Raw genomic sequence first — 24,968 nt, forward strand, 5'->3', positions numbered from 1 at the left:
AAGTCGCGATGTTTCCGTGTAAGTACAAGGCATCTAAAAATGCAAACATTACAATAATTCAAAAAATAAAGTACTTCCACAGGGGAGCCAGCATAATTTGCCTTTGTCTTTGAATATTTTTTCTTTTGTTGCATGAATTATGTTTGCCAGTGATTTATCCAAGTGCTTTATTTGAATAATGTAAATTCACCTTATTGGATACATTTCGGAAATAGCCTTTTTCAAATCAAATCAAATCGGATCTCTTTATTGCAAAAGAGGTGTCTACCTTGGTGGTAAATGGTACACTAAAATACATTATTGTCAAGCACTAAATTTTAAATTAATAAGAGAAGAGGAAAATTTTCCTAGAATACAATATTATACAACTTACATTAACAAATTTTTCTATTAAACACACAGCTCATCCTTAATAAATTTATATTGTTTACAAAATTCTACTTATAATATTTCCTGTACTTACAAACATAGTCAGCCCATATACAGTATGTGGAATTACTTCAAATAATACTGGTCTTTCGCTCGTGCAACAGCCGTCAAATCTAATAAATTCCCACACTCGTTGTAACTAGCTCGGGTTAAAGACCTTGACCCTCCACCCACCTACCATTCTCTCTACCACACCGCGCCATTGTTGTGTCAGTCTGCACTTATCCCTTGTGTTTGATGTGTGTTTCATTCGCTCTTCCAGTTACAATTGTGGCATTTGCATTTACTGAATTTCAATGTTTTATGACATTTTTGTGTAACTTTGTGACTTAACGATGATATACACTGTATAACAAAAGAAAACGACGCAACAGGAAGGAATTGTCCGATGGCGATAAAAATCAGTGGATGTGAGGAACAGACATAGAAACACAAACGAACAAAAGTGCAGAACAATCGAATGATTTATTGCAGAGTTAGAGCGTTACAAAGTGAGAACGTGAATAAGGTGTTGGTCCCCCCCTGACCTGGATGCAAGCTGTCACTCGACGTGGCATAGATCGTTAAAGTTCCCGGATGGTGTCCTGCGGAATTTCGTACCAAATGGTCTCCAACTGTTGAGCTAAATCGGCGACATTTCAGGATGTTCGCAATCGCCTTCTTATGATGTCCCAAATGTGCTCTTTGGGAGAGAGATCAGGTGACCTAGCTAGCCAAGGAAGGATAGGGCAAGCTTGAAGACAGTTCATAGCAACATGTGCCGTGTGCAGCTGGGCATTATCCTGTCGGAAAGTAAGGCCTGGATGTCACTGAAGGAATGGTAACACAACCGGCCGTAGAATGTCATCAACATACCGCTGTGCCATCAGTGTGCCGGGAATGACTACCAGAGGGGTCCGGCTGGACTCGTCACTAAAGACTATACGTCTCCAGTCAGCGCTATTCCACATTGCTCGAGTGTGGCACCACTGTAATCTGGCTTGACGGTGAACAGGCGTGAGTGGTAAGCGGCGTAATGGGTGGCGAGAGCGTGAATTCCTCTCGCTCAGGCGTCTGTTGATGGTCATGGTGGACACGTATGCGGGTCACATGCTGGATCGTTGATAACGACGACTCAGGTGCTGTGACAGCTGTTCTGACAATCGCTTTGTCTGCCTGTGCTGTTGTGGCCCTTGGTCGACCACTGCCATCCTGACGTTGATGCCTGCCATTGCTGACCCATGCTTGCCAGCATCGTCTGATTGCCGCATCACTTCGACCCAAATGTCCAGCTACAGCTCGATTCGACCAACCAGCCTCTTTCAATCCGATCACACGACCTCTTTCAAACTCTGACATCTGCTCATAATGAACATGAATCCTTTGGCGTGGCATTCTTACAGCCGACGTTTAGATATCGCAGTCGTATGCAACAGCTACTTTGAGCATACACTTTAGAATCGTGCCTTATATACACCTGATGCATGCGCAGCTCAGATGCGTGGGAGCTCCCGCTATTCATTTATTGATGATATAGATGTTGGTAGGTGTGCTAGGTACCAACTGATGAGCCCAGCCTAGCACACGGGGGCGAAACGCTGGCAACCAAGAATGAGTTAGCTGGAAAATTTATAATGTCCAATAACGGACCATTTATATTGGTATTATTCATTTATTGGACACGAAACTATAATCATTTGCATGTTTGGTCCAAATGTCTTTGCACATGTAATTTCCTTACAGTCGGACAACGCCTCCCCAGTGCGTCTTTTTTTGTTTTTTGTTATAGAGTGTACTATGACTGTACCTAAGAAAATCATCACAAGACATATATTTGGTGCACCTGAAGACTTTTCATGAAACAAGCTTCCTACTGGTTTTATCGTCGCTATAAGACGTATCTATGTCGGTGACGTAAAGCAACTAGCAAAAAAAAAAGAGCCTACTGGGGAGGATATGATTCAGTGTTGTTCAGAGGAGAGATACCACTTGGCGCTTAAAGTTAATAATAAGAGCGTCAATTGTTCACACTTTGCCAGCCAATAAAATAATTGGTTTGTATCAGAAAGCATCCATCCCAACAATTACAGATAAGCAAATTGTGCGACTTATAAATGAGTTGCATGGTAAATACTACAGCATTTGAAAATCATATACGCAGGATAAGAATAAAGATTCGTTTAAGCAGAAAATGGAAGAGTTTAAGCAAATATTCTCATTGCTTTCTTACGTAGCAGCTTGAAAATGTCCCATTGTTGTTAATTTCATATGTAACAGAACCCCTGATTTATGTAAATGTGATATAACTGTCAACTGTGTTTGTGCAAAATCAAATAAAATACCTGCTGTAGAGCTATGATTTGTTTACTAATTACGAGCACACGGAATAGGAAAAACTGGAGGGTTGGACGTGTCTGAAACAAAGAAACTTATTAAATCATTGAAAAGGAGATCACGTGACAACAATTTAACTATGGATGATGAATCTGAATCTCATCTGAAACCCTCGTGCTCATATTCAAATGTAAATATTGTTGAAAATGATGATTGAGACCAATATCATTCTAGTAAAGGTAGCAATAGCGACCAAGATTTTAAAGTTCCAAGAAAGGTTCTCTCTGATAATTGGCAGATGAGAATTCAGCTAAAATCTACTGCATTACAGAGTGATCGTTATGGAGTTTCTGATCATGCTACCGCTGCAGTCGCATCAAGTGTTTGGCACGACATAGGATTAATTACCGATTCTGATGTCTTCCATGTTATAGACCGAAAGAAAATAAGAAGAGGAAAACGAGATGTTAAGAGCTGAATTGTGCAGTAAATCTGAAAAATTTCCACTACAAGGTCTGTATTTTGATGGGAGGAAGGACAACACATTAGTGGTAGATCTAACTCATTCAAAAAGGTTCCGTAAAGTAAACCTGGAAGAGCATTACTTGCTAATTCAAGAACCTGGTTCAGTCTACATCGGCCATGTTACTTCAACTTCTGGAAGTTTTGAAGACATTCTTACTTCTATTATTTCTTATCTGTCTGGTCGTGGTATTTCTGTGTGTGATGGCATTGCTGTTAATACAGGTTGGAAAAATGGTCTGATTCGCCGAATCAAAATACATTTGGGGAAACTGTTACAATGGGCAATTTGCCTACTCCATTTCATTAAACTGCCATTCTGGCATATGTATTACAGAGTGATGTATTACAGACGATAAATCAACAGATCCAAAATCGTTGAGAGGACCAACCGGTGAAGAGCTAAGTGGCTGAGAAAAACATCCAGTGATTGGCTTCAAGAGTATTGACTGTCAGATTCCCACAATAAACAGAAGTATACTAAGTAAGGATCAGCAGTATCTATTCGATATTTCGATGGCAATAACGTCGGGAAACTGTAAAGAGGATTTGGCTGTACGAGATCCTGGTCCCTTGTATACTCGAGGTGGTTGACAACAGCAAATCGAACTCTCAGATTGTACTTAAGTGAAGAAAGTCTAATACCTGAACTTCAAGAAATAGTTGTATTTATTTTGAAGTCATACATGCCAGTGTGGTTTAGTATCAAAACAAGTAAATATTTTACAGAGGCACCAGAACTTGTGTACCAATCAATACAATGTCTTCAAGGTACCTGCCTGAAAATTTACGTAATATTGTCAACCCTGTGATAGAACGAAATGGCTTTTTTCTCATCCAGAACATTTAATGTTAGCCATGACACGAGGTAACACAAAACACGTAAGAGAGCTTAGACTTCTCCCCCAATATTAAAAGTAAAAGAATTTTAATGATATAGGAGTCCAGGAAAATTTGCTGTATTACATAAATCCTGCCTTTGAATTATCCAGTAGATTGAAAATTCAAATTACAGGCAAATTTTTAACATGATTTTACCTGGGAATTTCAAGGGAATTAATCTTCTGTTCAAATAACCCAATAATTCCAATTATCTATGTTCAAATTACAAAGATTCTACTATTGCCGTAACTACTGAAGTTTACAACCCTACGGTTGGTTGGCAGCAGCTCTCCAAAGGTTCAGGTTTTGTGCTCTGCTCTTTAGTTCTACATAAGACTGGACATCCCAGCTCCTTCACCAGTTGACCAATATATTCCAGGTTAGGTCTTCCCCGAAAATTTCTTCCTTCTACAGAGCCCTCCAGGATGAAAGCTAGTAAACTCTTATGTCTGATTATATGACCAATCCATATATTTCTTCTTTTCTTTACCACGAACCTGCTACGCTGGCGTAGCAGGGGAAAAGGTGATACTCCCACATGGCGCGTTCCAGGTGGCGGATAGGGGGGTCCTAACCGGCTTGCCGGCGGACTTGAGGGAAATAAAATACCTCTCGCGGACCAAACACACTACCCCCCTGCGGGCGGGGAACGCATATGTAGAACACACCTGCCTGTCGTAAGAGGCGAATAAAAGGGGCGACCAAGGGATGATTGATTTAGAACCATGAAACTACTTTTGATTTGTACCATAATGCGGGGAACACCATGGGTTGCCTGTACTTGCGAGTAGTACCACTAAATTAGGTATGAAATAGGTTTGTGATTCGTAGCAGTAAAGAGGCTGGCCTGGGGGTTTCCAGTACCCATGCGTCGTACCTATGTGAGCAACACCGTGGGTCTGGGCGTAGCCTTTGTGTTGTACCGCTATATGAGCGACACCGTCGGTCTGCGTTGCCTGTGATTGGTGCTCACTATCTGAGGAACACACGGGAATACCGGCACCCGTGATTAGTACACCTAGGTGAGGAGCCTCATCGGTTTGCGTTGGCTGTGAGTGGCGCCATTGTGTGAGGAACACCATAGGTTTGCGTTTCCTGTACGAAGTACAGTACTTGTGAGTGGTACCATATTGGGTGGAACACTGTGAGTCTTCGCTACTTTTGATTAGTACCCCAACATGACAAATACCATGGTTCTACTTTACTCGCGACATGTAGCATTCTGTGGGGCCTTAGTATTGGATTTTGCACCCCTTTAGACATCAAGCATCATTGTGCTTTATAAGTGGTCCTTTGGTCAGTAATACTATTATTTATGACCTTTTTTTTTAAAGTCTGATCCACTGTTTTGTTTGTTTGTTTGTTTTTTGTTTTTTTTGTAGGGTTCATGTCCATCCATTCATTCTTCATGACATTTTTTATTTTATTTTGGTCAGTGGATGAATGTGTACTTTTTGCAATTTCATTTCGTACCATTAGGGGCCGATGTCCTCGATGTTAGGCCCCTTTAAACAACAAGCATCAGCATCATCATCATTCTTTTCTTTATATTCATTGACAAGCTCAGGGTTTCTCCAACTCTTTCCATTATTTAAAAAGAGTTTACTGTACTTTATATTAATTAATGTATAGTAATGTGATGAAAAACAGTATGAGCAGAGGTGTGATATGGCTTCATGGTACAGGCTATGTAGTTATCAGGTTGTGTTTGGGATGGAAAGTTTGAATCCTGTCCCATCAGCAACCCTGAAGCTGTTTTTTGTGGTTTCCCCATTTTCATACCAGGCAAATGTTGGGGCTGTACCTGAATTAAAACCACAGTTGGTTCCTTCCCTGTCTGTTTGAGTGTCTTATAAAACTTTTAATCTATTACATCTTATAACAGGTAAATTGCATTTAAAGCAAATGTACCGTATGTAATAAAACTGGTTTTATATAAGAACTCGCTTTCGCTTGTTGGGGGCTCCGCCCCCAAACCCCCTATTCCTCTACTTTACAAGTAGTCACATGGGAAATTACTGTTACAAACCGGTACTTCGTTACGAAAAACGAATTGCACCACCAGGCGCCCCATATATTCACTTCTTTGCTCCTATAATATTCACGATTTGTAGCAAAGATAGCATCAAATGTTTTGACGTGGTGCAAATTACGTACAATTCTCACAAGATAAGAAATTATTTTCCTAACTTAATGGGGAGCTATAGTTTTGAACCTTGGTAGGTTTATCACGGTTGAAACACTCTACATTTCCGTTACTTGACGTTTTGTTGTATCTGCATCGAGTTCATAGTAGATTGTTTTAGAACCTTGGATTAGGAGTACAGTGTTTAAGTATTAGTTTCGTTTCTCCATTGTTACAGGGTGCTAGAATCATGCATTTTGCTCAAATATGACCCACGAACGTTCCAATGAACCGACCAAATTCCATGATCTATCGGTCTTATAAGTGTAAAACAGTAAAATGGATTATGGACAATGTGAAAAATTGACTTAAAAATCTGAAAAATGTAGCTCTATCTAAGGCACAAGTTATACAGATACGACTAAAATTCCTGGCAACGAAGTTGTAGATCATTTCGTGATGGGATCCGAACATCTTGTCTTGGGCATTTTCTCATATGTCGCCTATTTGTACCATAGAAAGAGGTGAACATTTCGATCCATGTCAAATTTCGTCCGCTTTTCACAGGTTGAAAAATGATTTTGCCAACTTAGCAGACAGCTACAGTCTTGAAACTTGGCAGGCTGGACAATGTTGAAACGACCTATAATTTTGGTTATTTGAGGTTTTGCCGGATCTCCTGGGCCTTCACTGTAAATTTCTTAAGAAGCATACATTATGCTGAAATTAGATTAGTGTTTCCACATATTCCTTCCATCTTCCCATACATTCAAGGCAGCTAGAATAATGATGGTCGGTCTACATATGGCCAATAGTCGTGCCAAGGAGCTTGCAGAATTTTGTGCATTTATCTGTCTTATGAGTGTGTGAATGAGTAAAATAATTTATGGAAATTTAACAAAATTTTTCAAAACCGGGAAAGTGAAGCTCAATCTGAGGTAGAAGGGGTTGAGATACGACAAAAAGTCATAGGACCAAAGTTGTAGATCTCTTAATTTTAGGAGCCGAAAGTGTAATCTGTTTTTTGATAGCGATTACCATTCAGCCGCAAGATAGCTCCAAACAAAAGCCTGCACCGTCATTAAATTTGGCTTAATATTTCAAATTTTTTAGTGGTTGAAATGTTATATATTTGATTTTCTACCAATTTCTATGTCAGTTACAGGCTAGGAGCTAGAGCTTTGCCAAATTTTAATTTTGTAGTGCACTGCATCATGGCGTCTGCCATTTTGTTTTGGGGGAGGCGGGGCAAAAATTAATAATTCGAATTGTTTGGAAATTTCCGTAGGTTGCAGGCTAATAGCTATCACATTGCCATTTTCAAGTTTCTAGCTGATGCTGAAGTGGGTAAACCTTTATGTCAGTCAGTCAGTTAGCCTTCTGGCTTTATGTAACAGGAAAGGCCTTAGTAGCTCTGATAAATTTATTATCTATCTGACAATGGGGAGGATTCTTCTTTTTTTCAGGAAATATAAATCTTATGGTATCTTGTATAGGTCATTGGGCATGCTGATGAGGAAAAAGACAACACGAAAGAAAAGAAAGAGAAGAAAGAAAGAAGTAATACTTCACTATCACCATCCCGAAGTCGTAGGGTTTGTGAAAACTGGCGAGATTCAAAAAAGACTACGAAGAAAGTCAATGGTAAGTTGATTTGATGAATAATATATCAGATATTAAATATATTTTAACTTGATATTTAATAATTAGCTGACATGTGAAGCTTTTTTCTTATCAGTGGTGTCGTTTCGTTCTGAAACTGCATTGTTGTTTGCTAAAAGTGCCAAGCTCATTTCCCTAAACAATGCAGAGTGTTAGGTAAACATTCATGACTTCTTAGCTGTTGAAGTTGGTCACATTCCTTTTTTTGACATAAATCTAATGTTTCTTTCTCTGTTACAGTATTTTAAAAACCTGAATATAGATAGTGTCCAGAAAATTTTAAAAAATGTTTTCATGGACATTTTTCTATTTTTTTTGTTTTGTAATCCAAAGTACTGTATGGCGCTAAATGGAATGTTTCAGAACTATCTTCTAATTGCAGAAAATAGTTATCAAATAGTGCTATTTAGGAATCTGTAAAAATAAAACCAACCATTATACATGGATTTAAAAAAAAAGCTATGATAACAGGCAACTTACCATCTATTATAAGTAGGGCCCAGATTTTTGTGAAATATCGAAGTGCAAAATATGTACATAAAAATGTAGTAAGTTTCAGTGACATATGTGAAGGTATGACTTATGGTTATGATATGAAGCAATATAATTGTTTTAAATATCTCCATATTATATGACTTAAGTTATCGTTGTTGCTTTAGATTATTCATATAGTCTACTGCTTTCTAATATTTACAGTATTAAATAATCTAATTAAAAACATAATCAAAATACCTGAAATATTTAAAAATAATAATATACAGTGTAAATTGCGGAGTAAGCCGGTGTTACACAATGTATTATAGCTAATTTCCTGTTACCTTCATGCCCTGAAAAGGAAACAGAAAAAAGTAAATAAAGTTAATATACAACCTGTCTTTAAACCGCTATTCATCATCATCATCATCATCATCATCATCATCATCATCATCATCATCATCATCATCATCATTGTACAGTTCCAGTTTTCCAGGTACTGTTAATGAGCCTCTTCCACTTCTTCCTGTCCGTATACAACTTGTCATGGAGAACATCATCCACTGTCCATCCTCTGGTAACTAGATCAACCTTGATCATGTCCATCCATTGGGTTTTAGGTCTTCTTGCCGGTCTTTTCCCTTCCACCTGTCTTTCCAAATTTATTCTGGCTGTTCTTGTAGGCTCCATCCTCATCACATGCCTGTGCCACCGTAGTGTGGATGTGCCAATTCTGTCTAATAGGGATGTCTTTATTCCAGCTTCTCTCCTCACCTCATTTCTTAACTTGTCCATCTTGGTCTTCTGGATGGTGGATTTAAGAAATTTTATCTCTGATGCTTGCAGTCTTGATGAATCTCTTTTTGTGAGGGTGCACGCTTCAATACCATAGGTCAATATTGGTATGAAATAGCTGTTAAACATCATCAGTTTGGCTGGTTTTGGAATCATGTCACCCCATAAAAGTGTCCTTACTTGTTGGTAGAATTCCGATCCCTTTTGCACTCTGTTTGTAATTTCCTTTCTCACCAAATTATCACTGGAGATTACACCTCCAAGGTAAGGAAAACTATCCATACACTCTAGCTGGTGATCTCCTTGTTTTACACGTGCTGGATGGCCTTCTCTGTTGACTTTCATCATCACTTTCTTGGTCTCACTGATGTTGAGGTTATATTCCTGGAACTGGGATTTCCATGTGTTGAGTCTGATCTGTACTTCCTCTTCTGTTTCACCCCAAATCATGATATCATCAGCAAAGGCCACTGCATTCAGTTCACCTAACTTTTCCTTGACGTTCTTCATTATATTGTCCATAACAGTGATGAACAGTAATGGTGACAGTGCACTTCCTTGCTGAACTCCACTCTTGGTCTCAAACCATGAAGACCCACCTTCCCCAATTTGTACACAGCTAGTTCAGTCTTTGTACAACATCCGAGTTTTCCTTACCAGTCCTTCTGGCACTCCTCAGGCACTCCCAGATCTTATCTCTTATAACACTATTGTACGCCTTTTCTATATCCAGGAATACAATGACCAGGTTCTTGCCTTTCTCCCAATACTTTTCCATCAGTATGCGGGTGCTAAAAATTAAATCATTGTTGTAGCCATTGATGCTTTCACGGCCCGTACTTATAGCCATGATACTGTATAGGCTTTTGGGCTTATGCCATGTCAAGAAAATAAGGTGAAATTCTTTATGTTTCGCAGAGAGCTGTGCCGTTGATCTGTTACTTCTGAATTCATATTGCTCCTCCTCTAACCATGGTTCAATGATGGTTCCCAATCTCCTTTCTATGATTTTTGGAATTTTTAGTCCATGAGACAGCAGGGTTATTCCTCTATAGTTCGTGGGTTTCCATCTGCTCCCTTTCTTAAACAGGAGAATTATAACACCCTTGCTCCAATCTGCAGGTATTTTGTTGTCTATCCATATGGTATTTAGTACTCTGTACAGCCATTTTAAACCCTGAATGCCTGCTGTTTTTATCATGTCGGCATTCACTTCATCTGCACCTGAAGATTTTCCTGTAGGCATAGATTTCAAGGTTGTCTCAGTTTCTGTCCAGGTGATGGGAGTTCCTCATTGTAGGCTTGGATTTCTGGTTCTGTATTTTGTTCTTGAACTGCTCTATTCAGTAGGTGGTCGCAATGGTTCTTCAGGACTTCTCTCATGTCACTTTCTGTCCTAACCAGATTTCCATTTTCATCTTCTAGTGCCTGTATGGTATTCATTGGCTTCTTTTTACCTCTGATAATACTATACAGTAGTTTCTTATTGCCTCTGCTGTCTTCCTCCAGTTTCTGACTGAATATTCCATGCCTTGGTCTTTTATTCTGTAACTGTTCTTTTAACGTCCAGTTTCTTGTTTCGGTATAATTGTTCGAGGTTTCTGATCTTTGCCTTGTCTCTAGTAAGATCTGTTTTATTTTCTCCCGATCCCTTTCTTTCTGCAAGAGATTTCTTTCCCTGATTGCTGCTCTAACTCTTTCATTCCACCAAGGTGTTTCCTTCTCCGTTGTGTTCATACTTGTCTTTCCACAAACTTCAGTTGCTTCCTTAACCAATGTGTCCCTCAGTCTGGTCCATTCTGTCTCTTCATTTTTCCTTTCATCTCTCGGTAACAGAGCTTTGAAGATAACTTAATGGTCCACCTATTCAATACAATACAATTTGTTGTTCATATTAAGTTACAACATATTATTTATTCGGTACTAGTTTCGACGCTGATGCACGTCATCTTCAGCCGATTGTGGAAATGGGCAATCATACAAAAATTACATATACACAAAATAAAATACAAGTTTCATATTACTATAACAATACTCTTAAAATGAAAAGTTCCTAAATAAATTGACAGTAATGTCTATGTTTATCTTCATTTTCAACAAATAAGTTCTTGAGAGTTGAATGTAATACATTGTGAACTGAACATCTTCCAAGTTGGGAACTTGGGAGTCCTGGGTTGACTTTTAGTCACAACTTGATATTAGATAAAAGTAAATTGTTCTCGAATCATGTGGGACATCACAGGTCCCGCACTGAACTGGGAAATGTTGTTCGTTTAACATCTTAATGACCTCACAGACATGTTACAACATGAAGCCAGTGGAAATAGACACACGTAATTGTTCACAGCTGTGTTTTTAAGATTGTTTTTATCTTTCACAGAATCATTACTTATATTCAGAACAAAGCACAAGAAGTTCTTAAAGAAGTGCGGCATGGGCTCATCAGTTGGATACCGCACCTTTTCCAAGACACTGGCCGGCTAGCACGCCGGTAGCGACACCACTGCAAGCCATACATGTGATAAGCACAATGCAGTGCCGACGTACTAGGGGAGAATTGCATCTCCACTTGCTATATTGCCCTCCAGGGCTAGCATGACCAAAATATGGTTTCTGATTGAGATAGCTAAAATTGAAATTCAGGAAACTCAATCGTCAAAAATTACCAGTGTTTCGCCCAGAGTGAAGCATGGGCTCATCAGTTGGATACCGCACCTTTTCCAAGACACTGGCCGGCTAGCACACCGGTAGTGACACCACTGCAAGCCATACATGTGATAAGCACAATGCAGTGCCGACGTACTACGGGAGAATTACATCTCCACTTGCTATATTGCCCTCCCAGGCTAGCATAACCAAAGTATGGTTTCCGATTGAGATAGCTAAAATTAAAATGTTCGTTTCTGGTTGGATGAACTTTTCTCAAGTTCTTTTTCACCTCTTCACCAACTGTGAAAATTAGTGAACAAGTGGGTCATGTATAATAACTCAATAGCAGTTTAAATTAACACATAGTTTAGTAGTACTTGGTACTTTCTAATGCCAATATGCATAAAATCAGAAAACTTTTTTCTATATAATGTATACTCCAACACAGTTTATGAAATGATATGATAGCTTTCAACAAACTCAATGCCTTAATGCCATAAATGGTACGATGATTTCTTTGTAGGTCATCAGCTAACGTATGAATAACAATTTCAAGTCATAACAGTCTACTCAAGATCATGCCGGCTTTAAATTTCCTTTTATTGGAACATTCTTAGGTACCTAACTCTTTCTCTAGCTAGTAAAACTTTCTTTACCAGGTGTGTTGGCAGTGCGGTTAGGGGCGCGCAGCTGTGTGTGAGCTTCATCCGGGTGATAGTGGGTTCGAACCCTACTGTTGGCAGCCCTGAGTTTTCCATTTTCCCCATTTTCACACCAAGCAAATGCTGGGGTTGTCCCTTAATTAAGGCCACAGCTGTTTACTTCCCACTCCTAGGCCTTTCCTATCCCATCGTCGTCATAAGACCTGTCTGTGTTGGTGTGACGTAAAGCAAATTGAAAAAAAAATAAAATACATATCTCCGAGGGTCAAACATAAACCTGTAGTCATTTTCTTGTTTATATTTTGTAAGATTGACACAATGTCTAATATGTTCTCCCCAGTTCTTTTACATGCCAGCATAAATGACATGACATGATTTGCTGTAGATTGTACCATGTTCAAAAGAGGCAGGGAGGGAAGGACAATGGCTGCCTAGGAGCTGGATATTTATTTACTAATTTCTTAAAAGTCCACACATTGAAATCGGCCACGCCTAAATCTGATGGTAGAGTCCTTACTGCATCCAAATACCACCATCAGCTACTTTAGATTCTGTATGGCAAACAACTGAAAATTTAGATTTTGTTTTGGCAGATGGAGAAGCCAAATGATAATTTGAAATATTATCCTTCATTTTGGATATAAAATATTTTTTGCTATTGGAATTATCTGGGACTCTGAGGGCAATAAAAGCAAAAAACAACAGATCTTGGCAGCTGTCTTTGGTATTCTGAGCCACGCATTGTTCAAAAATCTATGGTAAATGTTTGGCTGCAGAATGATCCTTTGGGAATACATTTTATAACTTTTCTGTTCCTTTTATCATGAAGAATTAATTTAGATTGTAAATCATCTTTAACTAAATGAACTGAATGATGTTTAAAAGGAAGTTTGTACCCTCTCATGCTTTAAATAGAAACTTGGGGATCATTGCCAGTGTAAAGAGAACAGGAGGCAGTTATGGCAGAGATTTAACCCATCTGCTTACCTTACAAACATCTTTAAATTACCATTAAAATGCTAGTGTTTATAAGGTCCATGCATGACTGTGCTTAAATTATAATATCACTGCAATTACTGGCTCAAATGTTATCAAACTTTCATAGAAATACTCAAAAATAATTTCAATGGAATGTGCTACATTACAGTGAAAAATATGAATTTTGCACTATAAACTCGCCTAGTAATTCTTACGGTGCGTCGGAACATTTACGTTCGTAATATTTACATCTGCTTCTTGACTCGTATTACTATCACTAACTTCACTAAGCACAGATAACGTATCCACATCACTAGATTCACAGGTAGAACTTTCCGATATATATGATAATCTTCTTCACAATCACTATTCAGTAAAACATCCACGACTCCTCGCTCGGTAATAGCCTCGCCCGTACTAATCAAGAATCAAGAATCTCTATTTGCCATTGATCATATACAATGAAATAGGCTTCATCAACTGATAATATAGTACTTACTATTATTAAGGCTAAATGAACATACACCTTTTATTAAAACTTAATACTAACATTATGCATTTCTGATGATGATGGTACTTGTTGTTTAAAGGGGCCTAACATCGAAGGTCATCGGCCCCATTTTGCATTTCTAAGAATTCAGAGGTATTATAACCAATCATAGGCTACATTTTTCTTTTAAAAATTACTTAAAGGAGTGGACCGTGCAGAATGTGGTAATTTATTAAATAATCTTAAACAGCTGATTTTATGTGAGTAAGCAGTTTTTGACAGCCTGTGAATTGGGATGTCAATGTCTGCTTTACCCTGAGTATCAAGAAGGTGAATGTTTTCCGTAGTATTGAATTCATTTATGTTGTTTTTAACATATGTCAAAGATATATAAATATACAAATTTATAATTGTCAGTATTTTAAGCTTAATGAAGAGAGGTCGACAATGGTCAATTGCACCAGCCCTACACATTGTTCGGACAACCTTTTTTTCTGTATTAGAAGAATATTATATACATAAGAAGAATGCCCCCATAATAACAGTCCATAAGTAATGTGTGACTGGAAGAGACCAAAATATGCCATCCTTAGGTAGTCGCTGCTAACTAAATCCCTCAATTTCCATATCACATAGGCTACTCGTGATATTTTTTTACAAACATGATCAATGTGTGTTTCCCAGTTCAATTTGGCATCAATATGAAAACCTAAAAGTTTGACTGACAGACTTTCAATATCTTTGGATAATCCTAGAGTGAGAAATTGAGTTTTATCCTGATTGCATAACAGCCTATTGGATGAAAACCAGTGCATTGCAGTTGCAAGAGCTTCCTGTGACATCTGATGCAAACCTGAGATGCTCTGGTGTTTTGTAATTAATGTTGTATCATCTGTGTAACATTTTGCAGTAAATCACCGATTGCCAGAATGAATAAAAATGGACCGAGGACAGAGCTCTGTGGCACACCAGTTGTAACTTCAATGTGGAGTACCTATTTTTAATTGAGACAAACTGATGTCTGTTATTTAAGTATGACTTAATTATGTTCAGCGAGGGATACTCAACACCATACATCTCAAGCTTTGGAAGTAAAATTTCATGATTAATACAATCAAAAGCTTTACTTAGATCACATAACACCAAAGAGATCGCCTGCTTGTTTTCAAAAGCCGTTAATATCTGATTAACAATTTCAAGAACAGCAGTAGTAGTACATTTACCTTGTCGAAACCCAAACTGACAGTCGGATAGGAGATTGTAAGTTTTAAAATAGTTGCTAAGTTGATTGTACAAAAGTGATTCAAATATTTTAGAAATTATTGGAACAATTGAGACTGCACGTTATTGCTGAAGAAAGTCTTTGTCGCCACTTTTAAATACTGGAATAACTTTAGAAATTTTAAGTAGATCAGGAAAAACTCCAAACTCTTAAACACTTATTAAAAATAAAAGCTAGAGGTTCAGAAATCAAATGTATTATTCTTTTGATGATGTAATTAGATAACCAATAACAATCCATACTCTTAGAGTTTAATAATTTTAAGCTAACTTTAATTACTTCATCAGATGTGATTTCAACCCAATGGGAAGTGTTTCGGCAGGGGGATTGATTATGAAGAAAGTCACTCACAGCTGTACCTGTTGCCTTAATTTGATCTCCAATTTCTTTTACAGAGTTTAAGAAATAGTTATTCAGTTCTTCCGGATCGAGAAATGTGTCTTGAGTTCGAGTAGGGATATTTTCTTGTACTATAACATCCCATGCCGCCTTGCATTTGTTGGGTGCATTCTCAATATATTTTCCACAAGCTAAAGTTTTGGCATGAATAAGTTTTCTTTTATATAACTTTTTACAATTAAGATAAGCTTTATCACCCGTGACATCAGCTCAATGCTATCTTCAATTTATGCGGTTAATCCCCTAAACATGACTCAAATACAGTGGAAGATACTTCTTTCAGATATAAAGAATGATTGTAATGCCATCTGTTGAGTTTTTAACGTACTACCGTCCCTTTACCATCGATAAAACAGGGCGCTGCATTACCCTGTCGATTCGATGGTTAGGTAAGCCGGTGGGTTAAGAGAGAGATCCTGAAGTACACACTTTAAGTCACATGAGGGACAATAACACGTCAAATTTGATTCATCTAATTAATTCAGGAATACATATGGTCAATAGACATGACACATAGATATATAAAATGTCGATAAAATACTATAAAACTGCTGGAAAAACTGTGTCATTTATGCAGATAAACCCAACCTCTGATTCCCTGTACCTCAGCAACCACAATAAACAATGATCGAAGCTGAACAGCTCAGTCAGTCAAACAAATAAAACGAATATTCACAAAACATCACTGGAAACATAACTTTTCAAACAAAAAGTACCAAATCCAAATCAACTGCAATATAAAATCCAAAAAGATAACTACATTTCACAAATGTATGTAAACATTTAGGAGTATTGCATCTGCTGTGTGCATTCCATTCTCTGGCTTCTCAAGCTTATAAAATATTATTGATTATTAAATAAAATATTGAGTATGAATCGACCAGTTGTAATATTTATTGAAATATTAATACTGCTTGGTTTGTGAATTGTGAGAGGAATCTAAACTTACATGTATTGTATTTCAGGTCATGTGCAGTTCCGTTATGGGAGTAAAACTGATTTTCCTCTCCAGATGCTGCATGCCGATGCTCCACATTACGTTACAAACATAGAGGACTTCAAGCGTGGCCTTTTCCTTTTCCCAGTTCATAAGAATGTGGATTAATGTTTGTTGATTGTGTTATTGTTGCAGTAATTAATTAAATTCTGTTTGTATGGATTTGGATAACTTTGCAGTGAAACTTTCTTTTTTCTTGCAACTTACGGTTGAGGACCTTTTGTTCATGAACACTGTGATATTAGTCTATTTAATGTATACACCATGTTTATAATTTGTGAAGCCTATGAGAGAGAGTATGTCGATTTGAAATTATACAGAGTATTATATTATTTATTGTTGTGTTTCATGTTTTGATCAGGTTAGTTATTGATTTTGTTCTCCCAGATGTAAGAGGTAAAGATAGCGCATATTTGTTTACATGCTTTTCCTCCTGTCTCTTGTCTCTGTGTCCTTCCTTCCTCGTCTGGGTGGTGCCATTCACTCAATTACTGCTTTAGTTTTGATTAGTACACACATGCCCAAGTCTCATCTATGCCACAATGCAGTACACTGTCCCTTTCATTGAAGTATCTCTCTGGATGGGAACCTGTAGTAACCACGAGTACTATTTCTGTACTACCATAACACAGGGTAATTTCAGACTCTTAGCAGCATTTTTCTTTTTCATTCAACATTATTTTTAGTATCCAACTCTGCTTGGGTACTTTTTTCAATGCTTACTTTTAGGATTTGTATTACCTGTTTAAAGTAAATTTTTGTTATTTCTTTATTGTGACATTGATTGACATTTTACGAACTCTCGTAGATTTTGAGTTATTTTTGTGTGTTTAATTTTAAGTTTTAGTTTGAGATTACAGTATTTAGTTTCACATTAAACTTTGTTCTTGTGGCAGCCCAGATTGTTTGGGAAGTAGTGGATCCTTTCAAAGAAATAATAAAAGTAAGTTATAACTGTATGTATTTACATGTCATGCTTAGATATGATATACACAATTCCCACTGTCACTGGAACTGTCACCAGTCTGCCTAGCAACCCCAAAAACTGTGGATTCGATACTAATCTCAATCATTTTGGACATTTGTTTTTCACCCCTTCTTAACTCCACATGCCATTCCAGGCTGAACTTGGACTTAAACAGCATCTAGAGTGTCATAATTCATTTCATCTACCCCGAAAACTATGGTTTTGTCACTAATATCGGTAGTTTTCAATTATTTTTACATCTCGCTCCCTTCCCTAGGGGTGCTTTTTTTTTTAAAAATCCAGATAGTAAGTCATATGTATACCAAGTTTAATTGAGAGCTATGCTGGAACATATACACTTACATTCCTAATCTTGGTCATTTTGGACATTCCTTTTCATCTCTTCTTAACCCCCATAATGGGAACTGAACTAGGACTTACATGACATCCAGAGTGTCACTATTTATCTCGGTGACCCCCAAAACGATGAATTCAACACTATTTTTATGTGCCACCTCCTCCCCACCCCCGCCTCTAGGGTAGCTTCCAGATAGTAAGTCATGTTTGTAAGTTTGGTTGAAATTGTTAGGAGGGAATGTGGAAAAAACAAAACACACACATTTTTGTATATACAGATTTTAATTTCTAGCTGCATGTGTAAGGGTGATAATGAACACAGGAATGAACATGCTAACTTACACTTAGCTTAAACAAAAAAGGACATTGTGTTGTGTGGGATAAAATTGGACACTCATAACTTTTAACTTACACTCATTTTTACCCCATGAGTATTCCATAATATGCAGGTGGATTAATTTTATTTTTTACATGCAGAGACATTACATAATGTAATATATTCATCCACATTGCAGAGACAGGTCCAAAACATTCTCTTTTCTCTTCTCTTTTGGTTTTGGGATATTTTGCCAATCTGATCCTTTGCTATAGTATTTTCATCAATGTTTTTTTCTTCATTGTTACAGCATATTTGGCTACCTAGTTTTGTCTTGTACACTCAAAAATCTTTAGTATCTCATGGCCAGAAATATTCATTTCAGGCAAGATATCAGTACAGCCCTCAGAACCACCCAGTGCCTGCTTATACACTTTCTGTCATTGGTCACATCAATCAGATGCATTAACACATGCACACATCTGAAGAGTGAGGGGAGGTGCAGAAAATGGAAATATGAGGATATCTAGCATGAACGAAACACACATGGAGGGGAAGGTACTTTCTTCCCCACCTGCCCACATGTCCCACTGGCTTGACAATGAAGGGAGGAACCACACGCCTCCTTCAAGGCAACATATGTAATGTGTATGTCAACTCATTGAGGGTCAAATTCTCCAGTTTCTTTGTAATTCTTATGTGTGAGGTGTGGCTGAAATGTTAGCAGTCTCAACTATGACTTAATTATAATTATATAATTATAATGGCATCTCACTTAACCACTGTAAGAAAGAATGACTGTTATTTTCGTCAATATAGGCCCTGTTAAATAATAATACGACATCTGCTGCTGCTGCTGTCCTGCTACTACTACCACCACCACTACTACTACTACTACTACTACTACTACTACTACTACTACTACTACTACTACTTGTTATCCTCAAAAACCAAAGTAAAATTAACCTAGCATGAAATAATTATGATTATCAGAGATGCAAGGGCGTTTGAAAAACCGTTCCTATGAAGTTATTGTCAGCGCTATTCAAACAATTAAATGCCATATTGATGTATCCACAAAGACGCACACAAAATGCTGTCAGTTGGTACACTTATTTATTTCACCTTAACTTCACATCAGCGTAAACATAACCCAATCAACTGCTGTCACAAACAAAATACATCAACAAACAGCCGTTTTTAACAAATGCCTATCACTAAGCCACATGGAGATCACAACCGTAAAATAATTGATTGCTTACAAGCATGTCATAACATTTGGTCACAAGTATAACTCCTGTTAAACCATAAACAGTAATTCGTCTCTACCATCAAGACCACCTCTTCATACATGTGCCTGGCCAGGCTTCTAGAAAGATACATTTTCTCGTAAATTCTAGAGTGCTTAAGGCCCAGATATAATGTATAGAATATTCTATAGTGTTTTCGTCACCCAGTACCATTCTGGATGTTATGGTGTGTTTCACAATTCTGTAGTGGATTACAAATCATCAATACAGGTAATAATAAATTATATATAGGTTCTTACATTAACTAAACTCATATAAATATCTATATACAACAAATGTTTCATGACATAACCTCACAAATAATGCAATCATAAACTAATAATGATACTAATAAGTGGATGTACATCACAAGTCATAATAATAATAATAATAATAATAATAATAATAATAATAATAATAATAATAATAATAATAATAATAATAATAATAATAATAACAACAACGAATATTGTTTTCAAGTTATATCAGTTTATCACACTTCCGTCAATATATTGGGGTGGGATTACATTGTGCACACTTCATCGCAGTTAAGTTACAGTTAATTAATTGTTTTCCTTTAATATTTAACCATAGAACCATTTTAATCAGTTCCCAAAAAAATGGAGTTGGGAGAGACCTCTGAGTACACATTGTCGCAAGCCACACCTCCAGGAAGACGAACACATGTGATGTCTTGGTTACTTCTCCTTCATCCTCAGGGTTGGGCAGAATCTTCGCCCAAGCGTTACCTATTTCCTTTTCCACCCGGAATTATTGTGATTGCGATTGTACACATGCTACATTCTCTGAAATAATTCTAGGTATGCACAAGTTTATTAAAAACAAGGAATAAAGCAATTTACATCAAAGTCACCAAACAGTCTTTACTACTTTCAAAAACAAAATAACAATTATTAGCTTATGGTTACCACTAACTAACCCGTCTTGTAGAGACGTCAAGTCTCTATGGTCTGACACCATGGTTAGCTGGTTTGAGTCCCGTTGATGGAAAAATATTTCATCATCAGAATGTTGGCCGGCCAGGTAAGAGAGGTGGTGGTATACAATTTCTGATCACTAGATAGTGTGCCAACAGTCTGGGTTCAATTCCAAACCTCTCTGCAATGTTTATGTGGAGTGAGGGGATATGACACTGTTAATGGTGGTTCGTCCGTTGGATGGGGACATTACGCCATGAGCAGACCCCTTGGTGTTATTTGACTGGAGTTGGCTATGTGCTGACACCGGGTTTCACCCTCTCCATACCTCATCACCACCATCCCACGTCCTGACGTGCAAGTTGTTCACAGGTGTCAAATAGAAAGACCTGCACTAACCAAAGATTGTAACTAGATTCTCTCAGTAGCTGTGAACAGTAGGTCTTAAGAAAATCACAGATGTTCTCTCCTGAATGGATTTGGAATGATACTAAACTTTGCAAGTCTATTTAACGTATACAGCATGTTTATAATTTGTGAAGCCTATGGGAGAGAGTATGTTGATTTGAAATTATACAAAGTATTATGTTAATTGTTGTTCTGTTTCATATTTTGATCAGGATAATTATTGATTTTGTTTTTCCGGATGTAAGCGTTAAAAACAGTGCATGTTTCCTTATATCTATCTTTTGTCTCTATGTCCTTCCTTCCTCCCTCCTCTTGGGTGGTGCCATTCACTCAATTGTCACTTTAGTTTTGGTTAGTACGCATATGCCCAAATCTCATCGAACGTCCCTTTCATTGAAGGTTTGTCTAGATAAAAACCAGGTAGTGGCTCTTAACTTCCAAACTGTTCATCTGATTTTGACATTCCTAGTGTCGTCACAAAGCTTTTCCCCTCTGCTTTATGCTGATGCACAATACTAAAGGAAAAAAAAACTTTTGAAGTCCAGCAAAGAAAAGATTAGTTGAAACGGGTGAGACAAAAACAAGGTTCATACCGATTTAACCCTTTTCTGATGTTTAAATGGAGTTGGCGATTTTTCTCAAAATATATTCCACTAGCTGTTACCCACTGCTTCGAAGATTTGGTAAGTTGATAAAAATTAATTGTTCCTCGGTACTGCACTAAGACATTATCTGAATATCCCTAAAGTATAATAACTCACCGAAAAATTGCATTTCATTTACCCCAGAACCTCTTTGTACCATCAGATGATATAGATGTTGATTCGCATAGGGAACCTGAAATATTTGTCCCGAATGAGATGCCAAGCAGACATCAGTTTTTGGTAATGAGACAAAGTCTCTCATAGTGCATTGGCTCTGCCGGTGACTCCAAGTAGCCTTCGCAGTGGCCTCTACGGTATGCACTAGCCAAGCGTCGTGGTGGGTGTGCTAAGTACCAACTGATGAGCCCAACTTAGTACACAGGGGCGAAACGCTGGCAACCAGGAAAGAGTTAGCTCAAAAATGTATAATGTCCAACAACAGACCATTTATATTGGTATTATAAATTTACTCATTCGGGACAAATATTTCAGGTTACCTGTGGGAATCAACCAACATCTATATCATCTGATGGCCAAGCAGGCATCAATTTTTTGTAATGAGACAAAGTCTCTCATAGTGCATTGGCACTGCTGGTGGCTCCAAGTAGCCTACGCAGTGGCCTCCACGGTTTGCACTAGCTAAGCATCTTGGTGGGTGTGCTAAGTACCAACTGATGAGCCCAACTTAGCACATGGGGGTGAAACGCTGGCAACCAGGAGTGAGTTAGCTGGAAAATTTATAATGTCCAATAACGGACCATTTATATTGATAATTCAGTAGGATACCAGATTATAGCGTTTTACCAGAATGTAAGGAACCTGGTGTGGAACAGAGAAGTTCCTTTGAAAAGTAGAGAGATAATGTACATGGTATATTATGCCCTATGTTAACATATGCATCAGAGATGTGTACTTTGACAGCAAGAAATGAGAATAAAATTCAGGGCAGTGAGATGAAGTTCTTGAGGAGTTATGGTAGGGAAGATAAGGAGAGACAGAGTAAGAAATGTTGAGGTCAGAAAAGAGATAGGGACAGAGAAACTGAGTGATAGGATGGAGAAGAATCAATTGAGATGGTTTTGACATGTTATGACAATGGAGGAGGGAAGGATACCAAAACAAGTGTTGGAGTCTAAGATAAAAGAAGAGAGGGTAAGAGGGAGGACCAGAGCAAGATGGATGGACCCTGTCAGGAACAGTATAAGAAAAATAAGTCTAGACTGGAATACGGTTACTAAAGAGGAGTGGTGGAAGGAGAAGCAACTATGGAGAAGTGCCATCAACACCCCGACCTGGAAGGAGCTGGACAAGGGGAAATTAAAATGATGATGATGACCATGTTATAGATGTTTAGCTCTTGTGTGCTGCTGTGAAATCTTTCATGCAGTGTCTTGAGCAACATCATGCCTCCTTCATTCCGTGGAGCACAAGCACTGTTGAGAGAATACTTCAAGATATATGAGAACCCTGACTTGCCCATCCACTCCATTATTCCTGACCTTCAGAAGAACTGGTTGAAATCTACACATCTGCCAGGTAAGTTCGCTCAGAAGCTCACAGAAGACAATTTCAACCCTTATGCCCAATGGAAGGAAGAATGGATCTCAAAAACAGGTGAACATCTCTGGCCTTTCTTCCCACCTAATTCGAGGTCTGATCTCCCAAGAAGAACTTGGACTATCTTTAATAGGATTCAGTGTGGTCATGGAGTCTGTGCCGAGTCCCTGTATAAATGGGGAGAGATACAATTCCCCGAGTGTGACTATGGTGCTCCTTTTCAAACCATTGAACACATTGTAAAGGAGTATAGCAGAAGAGCCTACCCTGGAGATTGGTTTGATTTTCTAAAGGCCAATATAGAGGCTCTAGAATGGATAAACACTTTGGACATTAAAATATAATGTACTTGCTTTTCTGTTTCTGTACATATATGCCATACGATAAATAAATAAATTATAAAAATGTTGAGTGTGTGATGGTGTCTGAAAAGGGCTCATTGCATAAAAGACTAGCTTACACCATGGTTCTTTCATGTAAAAGTTGTGGAGAAGAAACAGAGTTTTCCACCTCAAAATATGTGAACGGTGTGTATGAGGTGAACCTTCGTTTTGTGTTTGGTCTCAGATCATTTGGTAAAGGCAAAACAGTGAGTGACATGCTGTATGTTGTTATGAATTTGCCTAGTCCTCCTACCAGATTCCATAGGTTCACGAACGTTATTAGTAAGGCAGTAGAGAAAGTCAGTGGACACAGCATGAAGGAAACTACTCAGGAGGCAGTAATAGAAAATGAGCATGTTAGTGACATTTCTGTTGCTCTTGATGGTAGCTGGTAAAAGTGAGGTCACACCAGTCAGAATGGTGTGGTTACTGTTCCTAGTGTTGATACTGGTAAAGTAATTGATGTGGAGTGCCTCACTAAATACTGCCATGCATGCAAATGGCAAACTGAACATGTGTGTATGACAAATTGTGCTGGGTCTAGTGGGGGTGTGGAAACTAAGGATGCATCAAGGATTTTTAAGTCAATTGCTATGAGGGGTGTGAGGTATGTGCAGTTTTTGGGGTGATGGAGACAATAAAGCCTTCAACAGAGTACTATCTGAAAGACCATATGGTGAAAGTGTAGCAATTATGAATTTGGAATGTGTAGGTCATGTTCACAAGAGGGTAGGTTCAAGAATGCAGAGGTTAGTCCATAACATGAAGGAGAAGAAATTACAGGATGGTAGGGCACTTGGGGGTAGAAACAGGCTCACTTCTTCTGAAATAGACAAGCTATAAAAGAGAATGTTGGTGACTTGAATAAAGTGAGGGAGGCTGTGTGGGCAACTTCATATGATTTCTACTGATGAGAAGCCCCAACATACAGTAGTCTATGCAGTTTCTGGTGCAAGTATAATAAAGATAAGGAAACCTACAAATGCCATGGATTTCCTGAAGAAGTGGTGCTTATGATCAAGCCAATTTATAAGGATCTTGCCTATCCCAATTTATTGAGGAAGTGTATGTATGGGAAAACCCAAAATGTAAGAGAGTCTTTTAACAGCACTCTTTGGAGCTGTGTATCTAAAAATATTTTGTGGGGTATAAAACATTTAAATTAGGATTACATGATGCTATTGTATCATTTAATATAAAGAATGCAGGCAGAATTAAAGTACTAGAACAGTTGGGGATCCAACCAGGGTCGAATTTTCTTAGTGTGCTTCAAGCTTTAGATGTTTGATGGATCAAACTGGAGGATAAAGAGCTGTTTATAGTGGAAGCCAACGTAAGGAAGTCAAGGAGAGCAATGAAAAGGAGTCCGGAGAACAAGGAGGATGAGGAAGATGCAGCAGGAGGGTTCTAGACTACATCTCAAGTAAGATTTATATAAGCTAAACTTTAA

At 38.0% G+C, this 24,968-nt stretch overlaps 1 protein-coding gene across 1 annotated transcript in view; it reads left to right on the plus strand.

Moving 5' to 3' along the window:
• Positions 1-16,995, plus strand: part of Nrd1 (Nardilysin) — a 197,490-nt gene extending 180,495 nt beyond the window's left edge. Inside the window, exons 21-22 of the mRNA XM_067135758.2 lie at positions 7,768-7,915; positions 16,628-16,995. Coding sequence (XP_066991859.2) covers positions 7,768-7,915; positions 16,628-16,767 — 288 coding nt within the window. The 3' untranslated portion in view covers positions 16,768-16,995. The remainder of the gene's footprint in view (positions 1-7,767; positions 7,916-16,627) is intronic.
• The last annotated feature ends 7,973 nt before the right edge of the window (positions 16,996-24,968 follow it).

Source organism: Anabrus simplex, chromosome 1 (genome assembly GCF_040414725.1).
Source record: "Anabrus simplex isolate iqAnaSimp1 chromosome 1, ASM4041472v1, whole genome shotgun sequence".
Classification (NCBI taxonomy): Eukaryota; Metazoa; Arthropoda; class Insecta; order Orthoptera; family Tettigoniidae; genus Anabrus; species Anabrus simplex.